General features: G+C 47.5%; 3 protein-coding genes across 15 annotated transcripts in view; 1 reads left to right on the top strand and 2 right to left on the bottom strand.

Moving 5' to 3' along the window:
* NGEF (neuronal guanine nucleotide exchange factor) overlaps positions 1–1,532 on the top strand; it is a 39,309-nt gene extending 37,777 nt beyond the window's left edge. For all 4 annotated transcript variants that reach the window (XM_040567677.1, XM_040567674.1, XM_040567675.1 and 1 more), the window contains one exon: positions 195–1,532. In XM_040567677.1, the coding sequence (XP_040423611.1) occupies positions 195–367 (173 nt within the window). In that variant the 3' untranslated portion in view covers positions 368–1,532. The remainder of the gene's footprint in view (positions 1–194) is intronic.
* A 1,787-nt stretch (positions 1,533–3,319) lies between these two features.
* On the bottom strand, positions 3,320–14,490 carry SNORC (secondary ossification center associated regulator of chondrocyte maturation). Of its 2 annotated transcripts, none has more exons than XM_040567690.1 (3): positions 12,019–14,490; positions 3,623–3,805; positions 3,320–3,458 (listed from the first exon to the last, which is right to left on the bottom strand). In XM_040567690.1, the coding sequence occupies exons 1-3, from the start codon at positions 12,113–12,115 to the stop codon at positions 3,349–3,351; spliced, it is 390 nt and encodes a 129-aa protein (XP_040423624.1). In that variant the 5' UTR covers positions 12,116–14,490; the 3' UTR covers positions 3,320–3,348. The 2 variants fall into 2 exon arrangements, with proteins under 2 accessions (XP_040423624.1, XP_040423623.1); XM_040567689.1 differs by having other exon boundaries at positions 3,623–3,808.
* Positions 14,491–14,618: 128 nt separating this feature from the next.
* GIGYF2 (GRB10 interacting GYF protein 2) overlaps positions 14,619–26,942 on the bottom strand; it is a 78,699-nt gene continuing 66,375 nt past the window's right edge. For all 9 annotated transcript variants that reach the window (XM_040567673.1, XM_040567670.1, XM_040567667.1 and 6 more), the window contains 9 exons: positions 24,449–24,607; positions 23,093–23,329; positions 22,364–22,486; positions 21,543–21,746; positions 21,210–21,415; positions 20,756–20,910; positions 19,252–19,421; positions 18,718–18,865; positions 14,619–16,371 (listed from right to left, as the gene is read on the bottom strand). In XM_040567673.1, coding sequence (XP_040423607.1) covers positions 16,304–16,371; positions 18,718–18,865; positions 19,252–19,421; positions 20,756–20,910; positions 21,210–21,415; positions 21,543–21,746; positions 22,364–22,486; positions 23,093–23,329; positions 24,449–24,607 — 1,470 coding nt within the window. In that variant the 3' untranslated portion in view covers positions 14,619–16,303. The remainder of the gene's footprint in view (positions 16,372–18,717; positions 18,866–19,251; positions 19,422–20,755; positions 20,911–21,209; positions 21,416–21,542; positions 21,747–22,363; positions 22,487–23,092; positions 23,330–24,448; positions 24,608–26,942) is intronic.

The raw sequence follows: 26,942 nt of genomic DNA on the forward strand, positions 1-26,942 counted from the left end.
CTCAGGCAAGCGGGCCTCCTTGACTAGACTTACAAACTGGACAGCCTCCAGCACAGCCAGCCTCCGAGGAGCTAATGGCAGCTTCCAGACAGCACTGCCAGCTCCACGGCTCTTCCCAGAACGGCAGCCCCAGCACAGGAGCAGCGGCCAGGCCTTCCTGATGTGTGCCTGTCTCTGTCTCTGTCTCTGCTCAGGCTGGATCTTTGGGGAGCGTCTTCACGATCAGGAGAGGGGCTGGTTCCCCAGTTCTATGGGGGAGGAGATCCTGAACCCCAAAATCCGAGCCCAGAACTTGAAGGAGTGTTTCCGGGTGCACAAGTCGGATGACAGTCAGCGGAGGAAACTGGGCAGCAGGAACCGCCAATGACCGCTGGCAGACCCGAGCGGCTGGAGCGCAGCTGGGAGGGGGCAAAGGACAGAGGCTGCCGTCTGGGAGGGGACAGTGGTGCAGGACCTGGCGCGCCAGACCAAGCGCGCACACCCCTGGATAAATGGGCCACAGTCGCTGGGCTGCCCGCCACGCTTTCTGCAGCGCTGATCCTTCCCTGGAGCCCAGTGCTTCCAACTGGCTAACAGAACACCTTTCCAAAGAGCATGAGCCCAAACTGACACAACACGAGGTGCCAGCCAGCTGAGCAGCGAGGGAACCAGGGGCTGAGGGAGGTTCTGCCTTGACCCCCAATTCCCTGCACATGTTCCAGCTGGAGCTGGCTCAGGCTGCCTGGGAAGGGCACATGGAGCAGACAGAACGCAGCAATTAGCACCACCCATTTGAGCACTTCCAGCTCATCACTACCTTCTGAGTTAGAGGCTTTCCTAAAGCTGCCTCTTACAGGCATGGAAGCTGAAGCAGAGGAGCTGTCTCTCATCCTCTCACACAGCCCGTTAGCACCAGGGCTGGGAAGAGCCCCAGGAATCCCATTTCCCCAGCCCCAGCGGCTTCACAGCAGCACCTTCCCCCGGCAGACCCTCGATCCACTTCCAGATGCTGTGAACACAGCCCCGTTCCACCAGCAGCCTGACCTCAAATGCCCCGACCCACGCCCCTGCCACCTGAAGGCCTCGGAACACACCTGGGTCCTGCTCCACAGCTCATTTCTCTTCTACAGCTGGCAGCCCCTCCGCAGCGCTGCTGCAGAAGCCAGCACCGGCGCCTTCGCCAGCTGAGCCGGTGCTCACAGGAGGCCAGCGCCTGCATACGGTCTGCGCTGCCCAGCGCCGCCCCACCACGTGCTGCAGGGCTCCGGGAGCACCAGCAGAGCCGGGCGCCGTGCAGCAGGCAGGTGACGGTCCCCCGGGAGCTGTTGTCACACGGCGCGCTGCAGGAGGCCCAGCGATCACACCTGCATGCTTGTACCCCACTCCTCCCAGCTGTGCACACAGCCTCTCTGTACAGGCTCACCCCCGTGTATATACGCAAACCCCGTCGCCTGCAGAGCCAGGTCACCACTCCTTCCAGCTGTGACACTGAGCATCGCATGGAGCCCAGGGCACAGCATCAAGAGCAGCCAGGGGACAAACCCAGCACGAAGCAGCCCCGCGGCAGCTGCCTGCTGCTCAACAGCCTGGCTGCAAACAGGCCCACGCGTGGCCACAGGCTGGTCCCGAGCTGCAACTGGCATTGGTCAGGGAATCACGGTTATTGAGCAACTTTCTGTAACGCTGCAAGGAGTCTTCCAAGCACTGCCTGGGGTCTGCGCTGCTGCATGCTCCGCTGGTGTCCTGGCTGTGCTCAAAAATGGGGTGGAGAGCAGCTGCCTGCCCGTGGAGCCACACAGCAGCCCCACACAGGGTGTGTCTGCGCTGGTGGCAGCAGGGGAGGACAGGAGAGCTGCTGAAAGGGGGCTCTGCAGAGCTGCACTGGGGCTGCAGGTGGAGGCGCTAAGTCACGCAGGGGTGCACGGCCCAAGGCCAGCTGCAGCCAGACCCCAGGGACAAACCCCTGGGAGCCACAGCAGCAAAGGGAGCACAGAATGGGTTCACAGAATGGGCCCTCGGGCCCAGCTCAGTGCCACCACCTTAGCAGGAGCACCCGACAGCAGGCAGCACAGCAGGGTGTCCACCTGACAGCAGCATGCACAGGCTGGAGGCTCCCGGCCCCCACCAGAGCCCAGCCCCAAGGCTGCAACCCTGCCCGCAGCCTCCAGCTTGGTGCCAGGGCTCACCCACCCACGAGGGACCCCCCATGTCCCTCCCCCCTGCCCCCAGGCAGTTTTCTGAGCACAGCCAGAGCTCCACCTCAGGGCCCGGACCCTGCAGCAGCTGCAAATCCTCCAGTGCAAAACCCGGGGGAGCTCTGGCTCCAGGCAGCCCAAGCTACCCGTGAAATGAGCACACCCCAGAGCTGCAGCCAGCCCAGCGCTGAAGTCCCACATGCCTACCTGGGACGCTTCTTAGTACATAAAGGCTCCTGCACCCCTCAGCACCAGCTGTTCAGTAGCAGAGGGGCTGACCCAGGTTCCCCAGTGCCAGGACACGGATGCCCTGCTGTATTCCTTGCAGGGGAAGAGGGGCGCGGGGCTGCAGCACGCTGTCCCATCCCCCGCCGCCAAACCCTGGGACTCACTCTTGCTCTGTTGTGACCTTTTATGACTTCAAACCCTAGGCACAGGCTGTGCCGTTTTCAGGCACCAAGTGGCATCCAGTGTTATTTCTTCAGACCCAGCCCTGCACGCCTGTTTCAGTGGTCTCAGTGTTGTACAGGGCCAGGCCTGGGCCCCACAAGCACGGGCTGGAGCCCTCTGGACCCCGCCAGGCTGCCTCAGTGAACTGAGGGGAACTTCTCGTCGTCTCGTTTGCCGTGTGATGAAATATAGCTGAGCGAGCCAGCGCCAAAGTGACACGCCTGCCTCTTCTTCCTCCCTCAGACCAACCGCGTGCCCCCCAGTGCGAGTGCTGGGGACAGGGGGAGCTGGGCCAAAGGCAGGGAGTGGAGGTGGGGAGGGGTGGGAAAATGGTGTGGGGTGACACCGGGGAGAATTGGGGTGGCACACACCACCTAACCACCCTCTCCCAAGGAAAGCTGTGCCAGATGATACCCAACACCGTTACCACCCCACCAGGACAGACTTGGAAAGCTGCTGCCAGCCCAAAGGCCCTTGCTGCCACGGGCTGGGGGGGTGACACTGACGCGGTCGAACCTGCCAGGCATCAGCGTGCCCACAACTCACACGCTAAGAGCCAAGAGAGATGTGGGGTGCAACACTGCCGACCAGCGCAGAGCCTGGAGAACCCTTAGCCACATCTGCAGCAATGGTTCTGCCCCAGGGGCCCCCAGCAGATAGGGAGCAGCAGCAGTGGAGGGCAGGATACAGGCCGGTTGTGTTACAGAAACATCTTTTATTGAGTTCAGGAGGCAGAGAACTTTCTCAGCGTGATGACGACCAAGGCCACAAGCACAGATGTACCCAGGAGGGAGGCGATGACAATGGCACCAATAGCTCCGGGCCCCAGCGAGCCTGCAGGGACAGAAAACAAGGCAGCGTGAGGCTGGCAGGTCACAGAGGAGAAGGGCAGTCAGGCTCAAACCCCCTCGGGGAGGCAGACAGCAACCCTGCTCCCAAACCCCTGCGGGAGGGACCCGCATGCAGCCCAGGGACCCCGTGGTGCCGCCGCCGCGTACCGTCCCCGGTGTCGAGGCGGTGCAGGTGGGTGGTGTCCTCGGGCTCCAGCTCAGAGGTGTACGGGGGGAAGGCGGTGGCATCTGAGAGCCGGGCTGTGGTGGTGGCGGCGTCGAAGGGGCCGGCTCCGGAGGGCAGCTCGGGTGGCTCATTCCACAGTGTGGGGACCGGGCCCTGCGGGTACTCTGCTGGGAGACAAGCACCGACCATCACTCCTGCGCACGGGTGGCCTCAGCCAGGCTGCTGGTCACAGCAGGAGCCTCGGAGAGCCAAAGCTCAGCCAGGCCCTGGGCTCCAGGTGCCCTGGGACAGATGGAGCAACTCTGAGGGCTGTGAAACCCATGGGACAGAGCCCCAGGCTCTGGGAGCACACCCCCAGAAGACAATGCCTGGGCTCCAAGGTGAAACCAGGTGTTCACACAGCACAAATGGCACAAGGGAGACTATCACACCCCTGCAACAGACAGAGGCCAGCCAGGCACCCACGCACAGCCTGCACTGTCTGAAACCAGTGCTGCCGGGCCCTTCTGCCCCGCACCGCCACCTACGCGGTGCAGGACGCTGGAGGCGCTGCCCGAGCAGGGGAACTGCATCCCGCGGGCCCCAGAGCCTCAACTTCCCTCTGCCCCCACCTCCACGCTGTGCTGGGGAGATGAAAGGAGAGCCGTGCTCTGATGCTACCATTCATGTCCTGTTATTTCTTCCCCCTGTGGGGTCGGGAACCAAAGCAGAGAACCCTCCCTGTTTGTGTGTGGCTGAGCCGAGCGCTCCCCGTCAATGCCTGCCTTGTTCAGGTGGGCCCCGGCGGGAGCGGGAGACATTCCACAGCTCCCCGCTGAAACCGCTGGGAATGTCACACTAGGATGGGGAAAAAGGGAAAAAACGAACAGCATCCAGTTCCAGGGCCCACCTAAACCGACACGGTGGTTTTCTGGGCCAGGAAAGAGGGCAGCAGAGGAACTGGAGCAAACAGCCCAGGCTCCCTGGGGCAAGGCACAGGGGTGCGTATCCATCCTGCACGGTGGGTGCTGGAGGGGCTGGGTCACCCAGGCACAGTGTGCCTCACTGCCATGGGTACACATGGGCTCACCCCTGCCCAGCCTCTCCAGCACCCTCCTGGCCCCTCCCTGGCCCAGCAAGGGAGGTGGCGGCAGCGCCAGTCCCAGCTTTAAGTACCTGGAGCCCTCCCTGCCAGTGCTCTCTGGGAGCAATGAGCACTGAAGGACTACGCTTGGTTCTCCTGTAGGAACCCTGCACCCAAAGAACAGGAGGGCCAGCACCAAAACGCCTTTGCTGCCTGTGCAAACGCCCAGACAGGACTTGCCGCGGGGCTCACATCAAAGAGCGGCTCCCACCTTCCTTAGAAGCTTTCAGTGCTGCCTAACAGGCTTAGGAACACAACACAGCTCTAGACTAGATTTGCTAAGTCCTTCCTACAACCATAAAAGCTATAGGATTTTCATGGTGAGCTGCCAGCTTAACTCTGACCCAAGGAGCAACAAGATAGGCAAATCAGCTCCCAGCCTGAGGTCTGTGCCAGCGCTCGCTCAGGCAGTGACCCAGCGCGCTCGGGCTGGCTGACCCACCCAGGGGAGAAGCTGGACTTGGCATTCACCACTACTCCCATCTCGGGTCCCCAGCAGGAGTGCACAAGAGTTGTGCTCCACAACTGCTCCCCAGAAACACACGAGGCCTTGGCAACGCCCTTCTCAATCTGCCCTGCACACCCAGCAGCAGAGCTGGAGACACATCCCATCCACGGGCTCTTCCGGAAATAACTATTTCCAGTGGACCTCTTTTCTCAAAATCCTGTGGTTTTGCTACCAGAGAACAGATCAAGAGTAAACACAATTTAGTGGATAAACGTAGTTAAATCAACATGGAAAGGACCCAAGCAGAGCTAGGGCTACTTAGTTAGCAATGGTGGCATTAGGAAGCTGTTGGTTTAGGCACAAACCAAACGCGTGTAACAGTTTGAAGCCCTACTTCCAGGCTGCTTTGACAAGTGGAAAAACTGCTCACGGAAGAGCTATACTCTAGCTGTGACCTTCCTTGCTGCACCAACAGCGACAGGGCCAGCACCAACAGTGGAGCCATTCCCACCTGGAAAGGGGGAGCCATGCTGGGAGGAGGTCACTGTTGCATTTCCCAAGAATGTTTTTCTCTCCAAAGGCCAAAACAGCTGGGCACACCCCTTGCATCAGGCCATGGGGTCAAGGTGTTACCTCAGGCAATCTGTAACAGATGCAGACACCATGCAGGGAGACTGTAGGACCTGGACAGGCTCTTTCCAATACCCTGTTCTCAAAGGGACAAGGAGGCAGTGCCACCCCTTCCAACAGCAGGGCAAAGGCTCGTTTTCTAGCCAGACCCACGGGTCCCAGAACGTCTCTCCAGTCCCAGCAATTCAATTCCTGAAAAATGCATGGCAGCTCTCAAAGTAGGGCATTTAGGACAACTTATTTTTGATAGCCAAGTAAAGAGGAAACAGTCTAATTTGTTTATGATCTCAGTGACTTAAGACCTGTATAGAGTCTTGAATGGCTTCTGGATAGGTATTTTGTGAATTCTTCTCATGTGATTGAAGCGTACATTCAGTCCACCCTCACAAAAAGGGCAGAGTGCACTAAACATGATGTTTCTGTTCCAAGTTCTTGTGGTTTTCCCTTAACGGTACTTCAGCGACTGCAGAAAACACAACTCCCTTCAGCCAGGCCTGGTGCTTCACTACCAGGAGCTGTCAGCCCCGCAGCAGAACCACGCACATGAAGTGAAACACCCGCGTCTGACCACCGAGCACCACCTGCTCCGCCAGCCCTCACTGCCAGCCCTCCTCACCGCACCTCACTCGGTGCTGCTGGAGCAGCTGCCGAGAGCCCTGCAGTGCTCTCCCTCCTGAACTAACACCATTTTCCCTCCTGAACTAACAGCTCACATCTCACATACCTCCCTTCTCACCTTTCTGCGAGAAGTGCAGCCACCCATCTAACTATCCCCACACGTCCTGCTGGTTTCCTGAGACACTCGGGCACTCACGCCCGCTCCCCTTGGCAGCACTACACAGCCCGAGCCCAGCTCGGCCATGCTGCTGCTGGCTATGAGCAGCAGACTCGCGAGGAGATGCAGTCAGCGCCATGCTCTCAGTTCAGTCCCCTGGTGAAAGCAAGGAAAGTGAGGGGGAATAGCAGAGTTGTAGCTGTTGCCAAAAACCAAGGCGGCAAGACAAGGGGCTCTGCCAGCCACCCGCTTAACACGCTGGCGGGATGGGCAGCCAGGTGCAGGCGTGGGACACAACTCAGGAGGCTCAGGTCCCTGCTCCACTGACGTTCTGTGTAACCACCCCAAGTCACTTCTCCTCCTGGGCTTGGTTCCTCTGTACAAAAGCAGGACTCCAGCAGACCTAAATATGACCCACAAGAGAAAAAGCACAGGCAGGCCCAGGCCTTCCCACATGCACGGTTACTGTCTTTACAGCAACCTGCCAGTTATATTGTCACATCCTTACTGTGACAATGGCACTGTGCCCCTGAACAAATGCCTCCAAGTGACAGATCAGACCCAGCTGCAGCTCTCCACTGGCAACGGGGAGGCTGCATGGGGCCTCCAGGGGCTTGGTGCAGGCACAGCACTGTTAACTTGTACAAAAACCCAGACACGTTGCAGTCTTACGTGAGGGTGTGCAACTGAGGATTGAAAGCCAAGTATCAAAGGCAAGTTAGCATATGGTTTTCCTGTTCACCCAAGAACTTTGTAGAAATTAAGAACTACGAAGAAACATGCTAAAAACACCTCATCCACCACAAGAGCAGATGCTTAACATCTGAGTCAGAGACACGTTTGTTAGCTGATCCCATCAGTCTTGGGATCAGTCCTATCCCTAAGAAAATCCACCCGTTGTGCTTGCTCTGAGGTGAACAAACCATGCAACTCAGCAGGAGGGCACACAAAGCGGGTACCAGGCTGCTGGCGCACACAGGTAAGCACACCACTTCCCTGCCTCAGCTCCGCATGCTCTGAAGGGAGAGGAACCATGGCCCCGGGGCACACGCAAGCCCTCTCCCAGCACCCACCCTGTCTCAGCACTGGAGCACAAACAGAGGAACCGCCACTCCACAGGCTGCTCAGTCAAGTGCACTTTGTAAAAATAAAGCTTGGGAGCACTTATGGGAGAGGTGATAGAATGAGATGACAGAATGATCTTAATTACTGGGGTTTTTAACTGTGCAGAGATGGAACCCAGACAGAAATGGAACCCAGACAGAAATGGACTCAAAGTAATCCATTGTTCCGCAGCAGGCCAAGTAGAGGATGACACAGATGACACCTCTTACTTCTCATATGTTGAGACTACAAGTCATCTTACTTCTGGGAAATAGCCTTCTGGGAACTGCACCACTTATCCTCCCTCTCAACAGCACAGGTTAGTTACGACTGAGGCCAAAAAAAAAAACAAGAAAAAGTATCAGCGTTAGTACACAAAGAAATACGAGTTTCTGAATGATGCAGGAACCCACCAAGACTTCAACTACATGGACTGTAGTGACATCTAGAAGGGTGGACGCCAAGAGCAACTTGAAGCAACTGCTCCTTCCATGGTCAGTGAGGAGGCTGGGTGGGCTGCGGACACAGTGACATGGTCTCCTGTGCCCCAGATCTTGGACGGATGAAAGGTAAGACTAGACAAATCTCCACAAGTGATAGCTCTTAAAGCTGGACATATCTGAAGGATCCTTCAAGACACCCCAAACAACCAGAACCTTCCCCCAGGCACACTGCAAGACCTCAAGGCAGGCAGGCGTGGCCATCTAACATCTTCATCCCTGGAGAGCAGTCACCAGTGACCATCACTCTTTGAACAACCTGGTTTCAGGACCTCATCATCCTCAAAGCCTGTCAATAGGAGATGACAATGAGATGTTCCTCCTCCATGGGATGATGCTTGCAAAGGCAAGAGCACCTGTTCTAACCTGAACATGGCACACCATTTCTTCCATCGCCACCATTTACAGGTTAACTTAATGCCAAACTCCACAGCTCACATCCTTTTCATAACTTGGGAGCTCTTCTTGCTTTTTTTTTCAGTTACAGACTTCTGTGTCTTTTTACATCCATTACAAGGGGTGGCAGTGGTGTTGGGGTGTGCGCTAAGGTTACCTGCTGCTTTCTGGAGCACGCTCTCCACCTCCAATCCAGTAACCTTAACCAGGAGCTGATAATAAGTATCAGTAATTTATAGAGCGTTGATGCTGCGCAAGTCTGAGTAATGCTCTACAAAGACTTGTTTTAAGCCTGGACCTGCTAGAACAACCATGTCTTTAAGAAATGTGTATGACAAATTATTTAATTCCCATATTCTAGTACTTGAACTTCAAAAGTTTCCTAATAACCTTTTATTGTATTATTGCTGAGAACAAAGACAAGTTGCTACAGACAAGGCCTTATCCTGTGCTTTCTCCTTTATCATAACAAAGACCATCTCCTGCTCTGCTTCCTTCCCATCCTCCGTATCCACACCGACGTGCTACTGCAGTATAACTTATTTCCACGAGCTCAAAACAAAAATCCAGGAGCCCACATCAGAGTTCAGATACAAAAATGCATGACTCCGAAACCAAGGCCTCGGCAAAGTCTTCTTACCAACCTGTGATTCAATTGGAGTTCTGGACCCATTATGGGGATTGAAACTGGTTTTAGCAATAGAAAAAAGATTCTCTTCACCATCCGACCATGCTCTAGGTCTAAGTGCCACTTGCGTTTGAAGAAAGCAGAAGTGGAAAGAACATGGTGGTGCAGAAAGCCCTTACATTTGACCCTTTTCCTGTTGTACCTACATGGTGTGGACAAAGAGGGACTCAGGTGTCATCCCATCTTTAACAAATGCAATACTGGAAAGAGCTTACTAGCTCAGAAGTTCATATTTTCTCCAGTTGGAGCCCTGAATACTCTGCTCAGGAAGCCAGCCTAGCTGGGCAAGAAGCCAGATCAAGGTACACAACCCACCAGCACCCTGGAAACGCCCCGCTACACCCCGATGGGAAGCCTCAGCTGCCAGGAGATCCTCCATGTCTTGCTGAACTCCCAGGTGCTTACCCCAAGGCTTTGGCACTAGGTAGCTCCTGAGTCACTGCTGTGACAGAATCACGTCCAACGAGGAAAGCAAGACTCATTCTGGACCTCAGGGTGGCATTGCCAGCATCCCCTACAGCCCTGTCTGAGGCAGAATCCACTTTGCTCTCCACATAGGGCTTTGCTACGGAAAGTACGAGGTACTGACATGGGAGGGCAGGGGCTGCGTGAACTCGGAGGCCAGCGATGGGCTGTCCAGCCCCAGGTAGTCACAGCAGGCACAGGGCCAGTGCAGGGATGAAAAGAGGCCTTCATGGGGAGCACAAAGGGCAGCCTGTGATGTGCGAGTGCTGGAAGCTCGAGTGTAGAGCAGTGTAGAGCAGTGCGGTTCTGATGAATGTTAAATAAACTTGTTTACAGAAAGGCTGGGCTGCATGTATATGCACAGAGACCAGAGGGCTGTCTGTATGCCCTTCCCTTCTTTGTCTCCACAAGGCAGGAAATTTCCTTTTCTAATGGGGTGAAATGCAGAAAAAATTCCACTGTGTGCTAAAAGCCCCCGTACTGGGGATGGTAACTCTCCACTCCTAACAGAGAAGAAAGTTGTTCTGCTCCTGGGATGCCTCACAATCCAGGCTGGTTCCCTCATATCCTACTTTGATGTAGCAAAGAAAAACGAACTTAAGAGGGCCTCAAACTTCTAAAATGCAACTGTGAGAACGCATAGAGCCTCTCCTGCGCCCCAGGCTCTGACTACTGCATTCATCAATGCAAAGCTCTGAGAGCTACCGGCCTCGCTGGGCAAATGAGGATCACCCAGTATCAACCTGGAGTCTTTCACAGGATCAAAGTGACAAACAGAGGCAGTGACAGTTGGTTATAAACTGCAGCTGCAAAGCTGAGTGATGAGCAAGTACACAGGAAAGCTGGCAAGGCAGGGGAGAGAGTGGGCATGCACCAGACCCTGGGAACTTAAGGTAATATGAAAGATTCTAGCTCAGAGAAGAAGCAGGTCAAAGTCTCATTGACAATGAATTGATTTCTGAAGAATGAAAAACTCTAACAGTTAAGGAAAAAAAACTTACCTGGTTTTGGGGAGGAGCACTGCTACTGCTTCTGGGAGCATAAGCAAGGTATAAACTGGAACGTCATGCTTAAATTATTAATGTTCCATTACAGAAAAATCAAAGGCTAGCATTTGAGAAGGAAAAGATGCACTTTTTATGGCTCATCTCACAGTTACTTTGAAAGTTCTCCCAGCAAGAAAGCATCTTAAAGTAGTGGAACGTACAAGGGCGATACCAGCTACAGTAACTCTGTTCTTGTACCTGCAGATGCAGCCATCAATTCCCCTGCCTGTACGAAAACTCCTTCAAAAAGCCTGCTGGACTGCTGGCCAGGATCTCCCTGCTAGGCAAGGTGCAAAGAACAAACCAAGGGAGCCGCAGTCTAGTGTTGCACTTCTCGGAAGTCAAAACAAGAATTCAGGAAAACAAGTGCTGTGCTCTTGCCTGTTATCTTGGCCTGAGCCATCTGTTCAGCATCTCACCTGCATTTAAGGAAAGAGGCTTTGCGGAAAGGCAGTTCCCCACAGGAACAAGTAGGGCTGAAGTTATTAACAACCTTCTTGAAAAACTGTGCCCAAGAGAACAGGTGTCCCATGCTAACCCTCCTCCCCTCACAACCTTTCTGCTGTTTCAGGCTGCAAGTGAACCACCGCTGAGCAGGGGTCAGAACTAGGTGCCCTGCTAGCCTGCTGAGGCTGCAGTGCCTCACTTACACCCAGTCCTAAACAGAAACTCAAACGATTCAGATAGACAACTCAGCTTTTGACTGAGCTACATGTTTTCACAAACAGCTTCATATTTCTATTTAGAACACCTGCGGTAACATACTCTGCTGCAGCAGAAAACTTAAAAGGAACCAGAAATTGGCAAATATGCTTTAGCTGAAGAATTATTATTTTTTTTTTTTTAACTTTATCCTACAATTAAAAGTAGACAGACAAGCTGTCCCATCAACTGCAAAGCACACCCCATCCACTGTCTACTGATCTATAGTCACCGAGACTCACGCAGGCACTACTGCTGATCATCTCAAGTTTACGAAGGATTTATGCCCTTCTCCCCAACAGCAACATGGTTTCAGGACAGAAAGTATATTCTTACTTGATACTACCCCACTGACTTCAAAGCCCATTTCCATTACTCAGTTATAATTCATTAAATACTTATGGATGTTTTTAGGGGAGGGAAAGGAAGATGGAGCTACACGAAGAGAGGCAGGTAAGAGACCTCCTATTCTTTCGGAGTGTAAATGCAAAGATCCTTACCTGCCAGCACAGCAGGGAGCAGGATGCTACACAGCGTTAGCAGGACCAGGTGAAGGACTCTGTGGTAGGGCATGGCTTCCCTCAGGAAAAGCATCATCAGGAATTCTTAAACTCTTCAAAGTACGAAACAACTTCGAAATTTCACTGGTATAAAAACTTTGTCTAGTCAGGGCAAAAAAAAAAAAAAATCCTTCACAAGAGCAAGTGGGTAGAGAGAGTGCAAAGCCCAGCAGAGACTCGCTCTCAACTGACTTCTCGAGCACACCTCCTCCTGAAGGCAGCTCCACCCTCTGAAATTTATGCCTAAAACCCCATAGGCAGCCAAGCCGTTAGGCATCCGTCACCCTGCCAGGCCAGTGCACACACGAGCAGTTGTTGGTGAGCCCTTCCTGGAGTACCCGTCCCCGCAGCCACCCCATCCCGCAGCACAGCAAACAGCGCCGGCTTGGTGGGGGCAGCAAGCCCCAGCATCAGGCTCGAGGGCTCTGCTCGCCTCTGCCTTCGGGGTGGCGGTGGTCCTTCCATGGTGGGCACGGCAAAAGAACAAGGGCCTCACTCTTTTAAGGTTAAAATACTCTGAAACAGAGCCAGAGCAGCTCCGTGGCACCCTTGTTTTCTGGCCGCAGTGCTTCGAGGTGGACTAGGAGCTGTGTGTGGTCTGCCCTGACAGAAGTACCCCCTTAAAACCTGGTAACCGTCTTCCAGGGGAATCTACTTTGTCAAACCATACCTGCCTCCTCCTCAGGTTTGAACTGAATAGATACTGCCTCTTCCCGCAGCCTCCTGCCATGCTGTCCATCTCCTTCACATGGATTCATGAGAAATTCTCAGCAGAGAAAACTGAGGTTAGTTTTCAGTCACATTTGCACTGACAGAGACTTGGGAACAGCTGAAGTGAACAAACAGAGGCACACTTCGGCTTATCAGAGGACAGAATAATTGCATTAGTAGTGTTTTTTTTGTTTGCTTTTAAAATTCGTATGAGGATGAAATATTTCATAGCTTCTGCTTGGGAGATGTAATTCAACTACATAAACATCCCCAATGTCAGTTCTTTATGTTCTGAAAACATGATACAAATAGTTTTATCTTATATCTCAGATCCAGAGTTTTCTGGTAAATGATCTCTGATTTTGGCACTCTCTGACAGGCAGCCAGATCCAGTTCAGCTGTCCTTTTAGATGATTCTACTTGGTGCAGTTCTCTGCAAAAGCACTTTGCTGTGAGGGGAAGCAGGAAAAGCAGAGACTGAAAACCGTCTCTGCAGCGAAATGAGATGTTTGGAAATAATCTGGTGAAATAACACTCAAAAGAAACCTCAGATGTCTAGCATCAAACTCAACATCTTTCAAACTTGGACCACAGCCCTACTAGCTATCCAGGTTCGTGTCCTGTCTGAAAGGAGACTGACGTGCATAAAGATGCATCATCAGGTGCAGATGCAAAGTTGTAGCTCCTATTTTTCCCATCCCTACCAATGCAAGAGACCTTTACTACTGCAATAGGCCCTCTTTTAGTCACAGAGGTGAAAGGGCAGTGACCTTAGTGTACAGTCTGAACAGAACAGCATCTTACCTTTGTACAAAAACAGAAGTCAGAATATTAAAATACACGAGAACACGATCTCTTCCCCACAGGTCCATTATCTACAAGCTCTCAGAAGCAGAGCAAGATCCTCAGGATTTCACAGATCACTGCACATTCTCCCCGCCTGCATTTCTGCATTTTCATTTAGCAATCAGTGAATTGTTCCTTTCAAACTCCCCAACTGAGCTGGAAATTAACAGGCTTTTTCTTGTAGTCCAAAATTAGCTTGTAGAAATTAGATCATACCATTAAAAAACAAGGTACTTATGAACCAGAAACCTTATACACCAAAGTAAGTGAAAATTTTAAAACAAAGTCAAATGATCAGCCAAAGCATGTACTGTTCTCTCCAGGACAACAGCTGAACATAATGCAAAACTAATATAAGTTCTTCGCTGACTTGGTATTTCTAGTGGTCATGTGAATGACAGAATAACATTCATCATTAGCCTTTACTGGGATTTTCCACACAAAAACAAGAGGCAAGTAGAAAAAAAGAGGAAAGTAAGATTTTGTCTAAAAAGAGAAGCATGCGAGGTGTCCATGTGGACTTGAAGCCGGGGGGGGGGAAAATAAAACCTCCCATTTAGAGAAGGGAATTGGAGTGTGCGGGGTGGTACCACCTGGCAAAAAAAGGGCTCCATGACCAAGTGTTTGTAGTAACAGAAAACCAGACAGGGCTTCATCTCTCCTGCATAAACAACATGAGTGTGAATGCACGTGTTTCTGTATGCAGAGAGGAGGGGGGCAAAAAGTTAAAGCTTCCTTGTCAAAATTTTCCAATCTTGACTTACTGGTGTTTATTTGAACTCTAAAATTATCAAGTAGAAAAAACCCACCGGTATTCCTCACTAGGGAAGAAATAAAGCAGCAGTTGTTGTTCCGCATCCTGTATACTTCCTTCTTGTTTCTTGACGAAAGCTCATGAGTGTCAAGTTTTGGGTCAGTTTTAGCATCAGGAATTATCTCAAAACTCAGCTTCGACAAAAGCAAGCAGAAAATTTGCTCTGAGATATAATACAACCAGGTTTTATTTAAGTTCTCTCTTTCCCCCCCCCCCCACACTGGCAAAAGTTCAGAGGGAGTTTAAAGTTTTGTAAACATTTTAACTACCCCTCTTCCCCCTTTTATGAATTTACAAAGCAAAGGAGACAGGGAGACCAGATTTGCAACAGTTCCAAGTCTCTCCATGCTACTGGATCCAAAAACTATATACAAGTCTGCAGCAGTCTCTGTATAGTTACTGTACACGTTTGGGGGCTGGGGGAAGAGAGAGGACAAGGAGGACGAGGGGAAGGTGACCCCAAAAATGAATAAACCAAACAAAATAAAATACAAAGCCAAACTGCTCTTGAGCAACTCGAACTGTTTTCTTTAGGCAGTGATGACAGAAAGACAGACACCTTTATACACCTCCACCAAACTGCAGCGCAACTCCCTTGGCAGGTTATAACCCTCTGGGAATGGGAGATGGGACCAGGGTGTTGAAACTAAGTGCATTTGGCAGTTTTAGTTTTGTTTATTTTGTGGTGTGTGCATGTGCGTGGGTGAAGAAGGGAAGGCCGTGGTAATCTTTCGGTGAGAGAAGAAGGTTATGATTCCATACTTAAACATGGATCCAAGTGAAGGTGCGTGATGTAGCTTGAAGTGTAGACGATACGCAGGGCTGTCATTGCACGTAGCCTCACCCTCCACAGTCTCTTTCCATTACAAAAGGGCATCTCTGCTTGTTAACCTAAGCACTGTTTGAAATGACAACTGTCTAAGACTGCTGGGGTATGTATCTGAAAGCCAGTGTTCACTCTCACCAAAGACTAGAGATCCAAAGGTAAAGATCCTACTGTCTCTTAAACGAGACAAATTTGCAGGAAAAGAGCTCAAAATAGACTGGTCCTAACCCTCAGAAGGTAGCATTTAAGGGATAAATTCAACCTGAAAGAAGAGATGCCACCCCTCTTTTTCCTCAAGAGCAGAAGTCCCCCCTCGTCCAGGAAGGCTGGAGTACGCTGACAGGAAACTCCACCAGCTTCAGCATCACCACCTAATGAAGACAGACTCGAGCTTTCCCTCCAAAATAATGTGCTGAGAAGGGCTGGCAGGGGGTGTGCAACTTCAAACCAACCCAAGCTAAACTGCGCCCGCCACCGCCCCTCTCCTGCTGTTGCCAGTTCTAAGGTTAGCTTATGAATGCAACTCCTGGCTTGGGAGAGCACCACTTGCCCTGATGGAGCGCGGAAGTCAGTATCTGTGTGGCATTTTGGTTTTGACCAACATCTGTTAACCACAAACTCTCTCTCTCTCTCTCCATGACTGCACGTGTTGGATGTGGTAAGAGTAACCAGGAGAGGGAAGCAATGGTTTGCAGGATCCCAATCGATTTTTTTTCCAGGTATGTCAGCAGAAGAAATCACAGCACAGTGAAAGCTTGCTGCCAAAATCAGCTTTGTTGTGAACAAATCCTGTCTCCCACCCTCCCAGGACTCTGAACAAAGTCCACTCGACTCTAGGCTGACAGCAGGAACGATGCCTGTGCAGTCCTGGGCAGAAAGGGTTTGCCGGGGCTAGAGGAAGCAGCCTGAGATGATTGATTCTGTGATTCACTGCGAGGCGAAGAAGAATGCATGGTGGAGAGTACTGTGTCCAAAATGGAGAATCCAGGGTTAACAGATGCAGCAAAAGCCAGCTGATTTGCACATGCTCAGTAGTCTTCCAAAGTCTCTATTTCTCCCATATTGAGCCGCTCTGATGAGGCATTCACTGAAAACCCTGCAAACCAAAGAGGAGCTGTGTTATAAGTCTGGTTGTGGTATATTCTGTATGATGCAATGCATCTGTTACATGCAGCAGCTGTTTAAGATAAAGAGAATAGATACCAAGTAAAAACCCAAAGGAAAATATGGCTAGATGTAACAACCCTAACTGTTGTGTCCCCCCCCTGCCCCCCACCCCCCAAAAAAAAAACCACAAAGATAATTCATGTACTTAGGTAAGTATCGCTTGGTCTTTAGAAACAGATCAGTAGAAGCCTGATTTCAACTTTAATTTTCAAGACGTTATCTGCAGAGCTAGTACAGTATCTAGGTGCTGTGGAGACGTGGCTCAGCAACATCTCACAAGACAGCATGTTTGAACCAGCTGGTACTTGGGAGTGCCTATCGCAGTACTTACAGAGTCCAAGAGGCAGAAATAGGTGTTCTGTGAGCTCAAAGTGTTGATCATGCTTAGCACTTCAGAGGGTGTGAGCAATGCTACTCCTTATTTTAAAAGCATAGACACACGCGCCTAAGAAACCTCGTGGAAGTTCCATGCATTTCCAGGCCTTTGCTTTTTTTTCCTTTAATCTCCTAGCTCAGGAGGACATGAAAATGTACAAAGCTACACAGGGCTACCCAGTTGGCTCAATATACGTCTATACTTTGAACCACACTCTTAACTATAAGTACCGAGGACGCAATGACACAAGAGTGAGAAAGCCAACATATTTTCTACAAGGAAAGACTCTAATGTTATATCATATGGAAATTTTCTATCAAGATTCAGTTTTTATTGTAGCAACCCCATATGAAGTATAAGAAAGATGAAAAAACATTTTTTTGTGTTAAGCTGTTAAACACAAGCCTGGCATTTCATTGTCTTGAGACCGCTATATAGGCTTGCTCTGTGCTAGAAAACAAAACACTTTTCACAGCCATCATCTTCAAAGTGTTCTGCTCGGGATGTTTAAAAAACTGCTCTGGCTCCCTCTCGTGGCAGTACATTACCTAGAGATTTTTGGAATTTTGTAAGAGTGCACTGATTTTTAACAAGCTGTTGTGTTAGTTCTCTTATAGCTGAAACTTCATAATTGCATTTAGTGATTTCTAATATCAATTGACCAAGTGCTTTTTTTTTTTTTAATATCAAACTGATCACCCACATCAGACTCACTAGATAGGCATCTAGGGGTGGCATAAGTCAGGATTCCACTGAAGAGTTCATTACACTTCAAAGCAGAAATCAATTCAACTGAAAAGCACTGATTGTGCTGATAACAAAAAGGCAGCGACTTGCAGGTGTATAAAGCAGCTTGCTATTAACCAAGTATGGGTTCGGCAGTGCCAGCACACCAAATACCTGCTCAGTGTAGTGCCCTGGTTTCCATTTCATCACGCGAAGCACAAATAGGGACACATTTGTTCTACAAGAATACTTCAGCAACGTATTACATACCTCAATGCTCACTGCTCTCATGTAGATAAGTGATGCCCGTTTTCTTAAAGGCCACTTAACAGAAACCTTTCCATCAACGCTGTAAGCGCAGGCCAACAACTATCCTCACAAAAATTGAGAGAACAAAAAAAGACTACTAACTGATGTCAGCATCTTCACTGCCTTCAATTCCAAACTCTTCAAAACAGATGTATCTAAAGGCCTCGTTTGTTCTGCTGCACTCTTAAAGATCCAGGCTATCTACGAGAACAGCCACGTGTCCATGACAGGCAGCTTCCTTGTCTCAGGGACCAAAAACTTACAATACATGAAAACATGGTTTTTGAAGTCTTCAGAGTTGTTTTCATCTCTCAAAAAATAATGTTAATGACTATGTTGTTTAAAAATGAAAGTAAACAACTAAATTACATCTCTTCCCCTACTTTACAAAACTTTTTTCTCAGGCAACTAAACCCACTCCTAATTTACCCCCAAAACACACAGTGTCACTAACAAAGACACTGGAAGTCTGTCTTGTTCTTGATATCAACGGCAGTCAAAAAGTTCTCTGTAAGACCCCTTTTCCTTATCTGCTGGTTGCATTTGGACAAAGAATGAATGCACAGGAGATTCCACAAGAGACTCCTCTGTTCAAAAAGTGTCATTAGTGATTTACATCACTAACTTGTCTTCTACTTAGCACAAACTTGAGGCCTGAACTGCCCCAGCAGCAGAGGCATTCAACAAAAGCTCTTACATGAAACTGATGCATTATTTTAAAAATTCTAATACTGAAACAAATTCTAAGGACACTTCAACAACTACCTTTTCTGCTTGAACTCAACACTCCCATTTAGGTTAACATGATTTTTACACTCAAGACTTTTCCCAAAAAACAATTAGTTTCTAAAAATTAAAACTGACCTAACAAGCTAGGATCTGCGCGAACCATTTTCTGTTTCTTCTTCTTCTTCCCACTCTGCACAGCCTCAAAATTGGATTGCTGGTTGTTACTCTGATTGGTCTGAAAGACTGAATGTAGCGAACTATGATTCATCCCCCACACTGAATCCTAGAAAACAAAGCAAATACATTATAGAATGGAATTAAGTTTTGTTTATTTATACTGAAAACACACAGAGAACCCAAATCACTTTCTGTATCACACGTGGTAGCACTAAGCCACTGATGCATCCATCCAGTATATCTACCTCATCTTCCTGAAGTGTATCCAGGATCAGCATGCTAAGGTATTATTTGATCCACAGGGGGCTTCAGCTGTTAACTATAAAGAATACTTGATTCTGCAGTATATGTTTGAAATCTGCTTCATTCTCTGCATTACACATGGCCTGTAAAATCCTGCTCACCCTCCTACCAATCAATCAGAAATGCCAACTCCTCAGACTGGAATACAGTATTTATACATTCCTAAGGACTGTAGCAAGTAAGATTTACCTGTTGCTGCTGCTGTTGCCGCTGTTGACTGGCTTTCTGTTTGGCACGGCGCTCAAGAAACTGCTTGGCAAACTCCTTGGCCTCAGGAGTGTCCCCAAGATATGCTCTAATGTAATCATGGACCTCATAGGGAGATTCTACTTCCTTCAGGAAAGAAACAAACGTGGGAACTGCAAGAAAAAGACAGACCATGAGAGTGTGTGTGCAGATGTGTGAACACATGCATGCAAAACCTACACCCTTTGGATTTGTTTCAAATATTTGCTAGTCTAGCACCTACAAACAGCTTGCCCTGGTAAGCTCCCTTCGGTAGAGTCCCACAATGTTTCATTCATTCTATAGGGAAAGCAAGGATAACAAAGCTAGTGAATGTGATGAGAAGGAAAAAGAAATCCTAGGGATACATTGGCAGTGTCTAAAGCTGATGGGCTAACTGAGAAACTCATTCAAATGTAGTGCCTGGCCTAAATGGGTAACACTCTCCCCTTCCATAATGCTGCCATCAGTACGTTCTCCTTTCTGCTGAAGGATGACAAGAGCACACTCCACAGTGGCTGACATGACCCACAAACACCTGCAGTTCAACAGCTAGTTCACTTGCAAGCCTCCTTTATCATCCTTTTTTTTCTTTAGAATACCTATGTTGAACTGAGTTGTTTGTTTTTTTAAACATGGATAAGGGCAAAACAAATCACAAGCCAGGAAGACACCATTGCAACAGGCTGTCACCTCCAAAGCACAGAAGCTCACTGCAGAGATGTGACACACAGCAGCACTGCAGAGCCACTGCCTCTTCAGACACCAGATGCAACTAATTACTTTGTCACAGGTGGGGCCAGGTTACTTCTAGATTCCCTCCTCCAGGAGGAGGAAAATTGCAGCACTGTATCTGTGTGAGTTGTCATCCTGGCTCTCGTAGCAGCACTGGTTCTACAGTCATGTCCAAGGTCCCCAAAGAGCCACAGCTGTGCAGCGTACAGATGCTGAAGCACAGGGATTTACACAAGTCAAGACTGGAGGCAGCAGAACACCTGCAGAGCTTTGCTACAATGGAGGTACCAGTTTGTGATCTCAGAGTGGGAGTTACTTTATGTGCCCTGCAGCACAGTTGGGCAAAAAATTTCACACAATTTCACACAAAAAATGCTTTGCACAGGGACGTGATAATTTAGCCTGCACTTAAAAGTGATCTGGATCCCCACTCATCCGCCTGATACTGCATTCACCATCAAGAAGTTCTCAGCAGAGCTCTGCGTGGCAGACTTTGGAACTATTTCTTTCCAAGCACCCTTTGATGTGTAATATTTAGTCCTACAAAAACCAGAGAAGATGATACAGCAGTTCTTCAGACCCGTATTTAGAGCTAATGATACCATTTTGCTGACTGCATTATAAACACTATTTTGAGTGAAGTCATTACTTTGCTTCAGAACTATCTGCTCGGGAAACAAACCGGATACTGTTTTTCCACAGCAGAATAGTTGCAAGCCTTCCCACCTCTTACCATCTAAGTTGTTGGCTGTGTTGAGTGCATGAAGCATCTGTTCACACCACTGAGTGAATCCATCCTGGGCTTTATTAACCCCCTGGAACAATTTCAACAGCTTCTCCTCTTCTTCTACCTTCTTATTCTGTCTACTTGTAATACCTACAGATTTACTGAGATAAAGAAAAGGCATAATACATTATAAACTAACCCTTACCAATAGTACAGTATACAGCACAGTGCTACATACAATACTCACTAGTTTACACAACGCAAGCACTGTTTAAAGAACTAATTTACCAAGGAGATTCCGAAATAAATAATGAATGGCTACCTATTAGCTACTTTTGTTGTCCAAAGAGATCCTGAGTGACACAGAAAGAAGTAAAATACATCAAGATACTGTAACTGCTAAGTCATCATCTCAGGAGCGGTAGCCTTTCTTTGCAAAAGCTCCTTCCCCAGTTCCTACCTGAGGCTGGCATTGCTTTTGTTTTTATTGGTCGAGTTACGAGGTCCCACTTCCTTCACTGCATCATCCCAGAAACCCATGTTTGAGTTTTTGGTATCAGCATTACTCCAGATGCTACTGACTAGGTCAGATGCCCACTGGTTGCTGGGATTAGTGTTTAGGGAGCCCCACACTGAATTCCCAATGCTGGTGTGCAGGTTAGAGTGCTGTTGAAACATAACAAAGAGATCCTGGGTATTAGCACCAGACCTGGCAGAGCAGTAATGAACACACACGGAAAACTGTCATGATCTGTTAACCTCCACATACTGATTAGATAAACAGTGGACGTACCGTAGTATTTCTGACTCTGTTTGGCTGCTGGTGCTGCTGTTGCTGCTGTTTCTGCATCTGCCTTGCCTCTTCCTGCTGTATCTCCAACAGGGACTTGGTAGTGCCTGTTGGTTTGGTGACATTACCCCAGCCTGACAATTTTTGCTGCTGTTGTTGCTGCTGTTGCTGGAGGGCTTTCATTAGTTCACGCTGCTGACGCCTTTGCTGTAGCAAACGAAACAAAAATGCTTGTCCATACTATCAGGAGATCATTACTGTTCCAAATTCTTGCTGAAAATTTTTTTTCAAACTGATTTCATCTTATTCTGGAGAATTCTGAAGTAGTACTATTTTTGAGCTGTTAACATTTCCTACAAATAGGGATGCACTAAGTAACTAGGGAAAACAAGCTGTTTATTAGCCCAAAACAGAATGAACTTGTCTAATAATTATGAATGCTGTCTGCTAAGCATTTGGGGTCTTGGAGGAATACCTTCTACCACCACTTATTTTTCTTTAACATGTCCTGGTCTTGTGCGTATTTGCAAAGCTATATGCTATAGATGTGAAATCATTTTATATTGTTTAGTGAACATATTGCATTCCTAAGGTTTAAAGAAAAGGGTAGAGTTCCCCACCCTTTCAGATATTTATATTTAGAAGCTATAAAAAACCTTCACAGTACTCACTGAATCTACACCTGAAAGATAGGATTTTACCTGGATTATACTATTTTAAGAAACTCATCCTCACCATTACTTCTAATATCTTAGTCAACAGTTAAGCAGTCACACAGTGGAGTCCACTCTAACAAGTTAAGCTCCCTTAGCATTAGTATTTACCTCTTCTCGAAGCTGCCTTTCTCGTTCCTCTTCTATCTTTTGTATTTCTGCCAATGACAGTGTGTTCTGGGATTGACAGCCTCCTGAATTTGACTGCTGACCCCATGTTGAAGATGAAGGGAGCTGTGGCAAAAACACACCATTAGGGATTACAAAACCTTTTAACAAACACTGCTGAAGTATAATCATGAAAAAAAATCAATATAAGCTCAGAGCACAGGGAAAAGAAAGGCCACCTTTAAACTTCAACAAAACATTTCAAAGTATAAAATGTTATAGCAGTATTAAAGTGTACACTTCAAGTATAAAGTATGTTTCTTCAAACTGCCCTCTGATGTATCATACTGTCAAAGATAAAGCACATCAAGAATAAGGTAATAAATACCTCGCTATCTGAAAAACAGCAATCAGTTTTCATTCCAAAGACTTCTGAAACTGCAACCTTTAGAAACTTTGCACTGACCCTTCCCCATTGGAGCAGAATAAATATCTGTATTGACCTGCAAATCCCTTGTCAGTGAGCTTCTTCTGACTTAACCTTTTCCTTTTGTTTTGCAACTTACCTTCCTCCTGCATCTCCCATCAATTTCAAAGCCAACTTCTGCCCCTTCCAGATAGTCCGTACCTCTCTGGCTCAGTTCACACTAGCCTAGACAACCCTGAATTCCTGTCGTGGTTTTACACAGCACACTAAGTTAAGAAGGAGGTTAAGCCATAGAAACACTTTACCTTCATCTGGGCAAGTTGCTGCTGTTGCTGCTGTTGTTGTAGCCGTCGTAAAGCCTCCTGCTGCTGCTGCCTCTGTCTCATTATTTCTTTCTGGCGCTGGAGTTCCAGCTCCTTGCGCTTTCGCTCTTCTTCTTCAAGCCGTTGTCTGGCTGCCTCTTCTTCCATGCGTAGCCGACTTTCCTCAAGTCTCCGTTGAGCTTCCTCCTCTTCACGTGCCCACTTTGCAGCCTCCTCTTCCTTCCCAGCACATAAGGAAAAGTAAAGTCTTAGACTTAGAAAATCTGAACTACTTCTGCTCTTTGGATTTGAGATCCTAACAGAAGAAAGCGGCCTTTGTGCCTTTAATCTGTGCTGTTAAGTTTACCATTTCTCAGTCAAGAAAGTGTGTATCAGTTAAATACTCTCAAAATAAAAGTTTACCCATTTTTCCACCAAGGGACTTGAAAAAGAATGACATCTTTAGTTCAGACTAGCTAATTGTCTGAACCACTTTCCTTCTAGAAGTCATGCATCTTGCAGTCTGAGCTTATTCTATTTGCTTGTACAACTTACAGTCAAGCACTGGTGTACTTTCAATAGAATAAAACTTGACAGGAATAAGGGGAGAAAGTTTTTAACGTGAAAGAAAAAAACAAAGTGATGTTTACTGATGAAAACTAGAGCTGCAAAAGAAAAGATGCTTCTGGTAACAAACAAGATGACTGTGTGGTGGGCCAGAAATGGTAAGGAGCATCACATCAGGGAGGGCCCTGAAAAAGATTTTTTAAATAACTAGCAAATCCTAAATGGACTAGAAGTTAATAAGCCACTCTCATTTTAAGATTTGACGTAGAGCCTGTGACAGTATAAACCAGGGGACTAAAAGCTCAAGTTCCTCAATATAAGCTGCTAAGGCTGACCCCAAAGGAAAAAAAATGTTAATAGTAAAACAATAGAAGGGAAAAAAAGCTTAAACTCTGACAGACTTGGCACAGTACAGAAAGACGGACAAAACTGATCATCTCAGATGATATTAAAAACAGTACTATGGTAAACACTTGTAGAATGATGATTTAAAACAAATTATTCCAGTACTGTATTCTGCCTTTCCTTTGAAAAAAAGAACTAGAAGTACTATGCTGCAAAGCCATTCTTAAGGCTCAGATGTGAAGGAAAACATTCAACACAAATTTTCCAAAGGGCAGATCAGATTCCGATTATTTTATCTGAAATGAGGAGAGACGTAATGTCTGTGAGCTTTGCCTTCCTCCACAAAAACTGATGGTCTCTCAGGCATGGATCTAGTTTCAAAGTTTGTTGGCTCTGGCAGTCTCCATAATTAGACATAATGGATCGATCCCCTTAGCTTGTTTTCACCTGTTTACGAAGTAATTCTTCTCGCTGCCGTCTTTCCTCCTCTTCTCTTCTCCTCTCTTCCAATCTCCTAAGTGCTTCCTCTTGCTGTTGCCGTTCCTCCTCTTCCCGCTGCCGTCTTAGTGCAATTTCCTGCTCTCGTTGCCGCCTCAAGGCTTCTTCCTGGAGTTGGGAACAGAATGTCAATCTATAAATACCAAATCATTGATGAACCACATCAGAACACAGACTACAACATGGTCTAACTAGATGAATGGCCTCGAGGAAAGATTCTTAATATTTTGTTTTGCCAGTGCTTAGCTTAAACTTAAACAAATTGAACAAGTTTAGGACCTACAAGTCAACAGGTTTTCAGATGCATCTCACAAACAAATGAATTATTTTAATGAATAATGAAACACATGAAATCAAGCGTTATCTTTGTTTTTTAAAACCATGGCATCGAGAATGAAAACAAAGGAGGGTGCAACTCCTCCTTCCAGTCTATACTAACTGAACCTGAACATATATATTTTAATGTGATCTCAGCAATTCCTTTTTTGGCTTGTTGGCTGTAAGTGGAAATTTCTCCTACTTAGAGGAGTTACTAAACATTGACTAACAAACAAGTGCACTACAAAACTGAAACCACATGTCCAGACACAATAAATAATAAGCCGAAGAAGCCCAGCATATTTGAGGACACTGAATCTTTGCAAGCCCCAGAGATATGGAACTCTATGAAAGGGCTTTGATCGGCCTCTTCCTACACTACTTAAATATCATAGCCAATGAAATGTCTCGAGGGCTTTGGTTTTGGCCTATCGCTAAGTTATTTAAATAGCTTCCATTAAGTTATGTTTTGCTTTCCAAGTAGCAAAATTATTTGGTTAACTGAAAAATAAACATCAGTAACCTTTCCTAATGCTGTCAAGATCAACAAATATTTTCCCATTCTGCTACCTGGTTTTTAGAGGAATAGGACACAACCAGCCTTCTGCTGGTCTCTTGTGTACCACAGAGCAGGTGCACTCCTGTCCAGCTTTTCCCCAGTTGTGACCTCCCCTTGCATAAAATAGCTTTTCTTTTTGCTGCCTTTTCTGATCTTTGAAATCCAGCAACTGTGTAAAGGACACCCTGTTTTTCATCTCTTCTGTCCTTCTTATTGGACAAGAATTTAAGCTTCCATATTTTCCTTTTGAACAATCAGTACTGTGCAAACGTACTCTTTAAAGTTTTCTATAAGTAATATAGAAAGGACTAAGGGAGACGACTAAGGGAGACTAATTGTGCAAGATAGATGTATTAATTTTGAACTCCAGTAAAACAAGAAGTTAATTCTGAAATCTAAGAGCCTTATACTAAATTGCATACCAAACCTTTATATAGACATGGCATAGGTACACTGCAATACCAACTGGACCAGGTTTCTGATAGCAGCTCACTCCAGATGTCTACAATATTACTGTCAGTAGACAAAGCATTTTTCATACCCAATTTACTGCTGTAAATTCTTCTACTAGCTGGATATAAAACAGTAGCCTGTGAATTATTTCCTGTTTAATCATTTAAGGCTTTGATTTAACATTCAGAAAAGCTTTGAGCACAACGCACGACATCTAGACCATTTTCGTAACCGGGGCCTATAACTAAATTAATGGGACACATACAGTCAAGTCACAATAATCACGTGTCCCAGTGCAAGTGCTGAGAATTTTCTGCTTCCTGTTGCTTTTACTGAAAAGTCTGCTGAGGAGGCTAGAGGTGTGCCAGTATTTTGCTTGACTAGAGACCACACCAGGAGCTTGGCTCAAGACACCCAGCCACCAGCCAGGCTGGGGGATGTTTGGTACTAGTCATCGACATAACATGCAGTACCTGAGAGAGGTGAACAAAGTCACCAAGTCCTCCTACATAACAGGAGCTCACTGACTTCTCTGCCCTACTTTGCTTTTTGGAAATAAGATTGGCAGTAACAAAACTGCAGGGATCTCTCTTCCTCGGGAATCTTGGAAGAGACATTGCTGAATGACAAGAATTAACAAAAGACTTCTCTCCCCTAGAGAGCTAAAGATAAACAGTAGTGCATCAAAATGAAAAAGCTGCACGATCATAAAAAGCTAGGAGCCACATATCTGATAATTCTTTCTAGCCACTCTTCACAGCTATAGGAAAGGCTCTCTTAGTATTTACTTCTGCATCTTTCTTATTGTTCAGTATTTTAGTTTGAGCTTATGACCAAAACTGTTGAAAGCTCTCCAGCTTTCTGCTATTGACTTTTATGGGAAATAGACAGACTCGCTCCTCTGGCCTTTGCTGCTCTCCCATATTCATAGCTTCTGACTCCAGGAGAGTCCCAGCTTTCTTTAGCATTAACCACCTCTTTTCTTACAATTACTTTTAAGGACACATATTGCTTTGTAGACAATTTACTTCAGATATTTTAAAATACCTACAATATTACCCAATATCCTTAAGTAGTAATTCTGATTTCAGTAGTGGCTGCTTTCCTAAAGTA

This window comes from Cygnus olor, chromosome 9 (assembly GCF_009769625.2).
Source record: "Cygnus olor isolate bCygOlo1 chromosome 9, bCygOlo1.pri.v2, whole genome shotgun sequence".
NCBI classification, from domain to species: Eukaryota; Metazoa; Chordata; class Aves; order Anseriformes; family Anatidae; genus Cygnus; species Cygnus olor.

Bases quoted from the DNA above. Each gene is read 5' to 3' on its own strand.
- SNORC (XM_040567689.1), bottom strand. From the start codon at position 12,115: ATGATGCTTTTCCTGAGGGAAGCCATGCCCTACCACAGAGTCCTTCAC. The intron at 3,809-12,018 runs GTAAGGATCTTT...CTTGTCTCCCAG, and splicing joins GCTCCCTGCTGTGCTGGCAG to CAGAGTACCCGCAGGGCCCG. The intron at 3,459-3,622 runs GTACGCGGCGGC...CTGTCCCTGCAG, and splicing joins CCGCCTCGACACCGGGGACG to GCTCGCTGGGGCCCGGAGCT.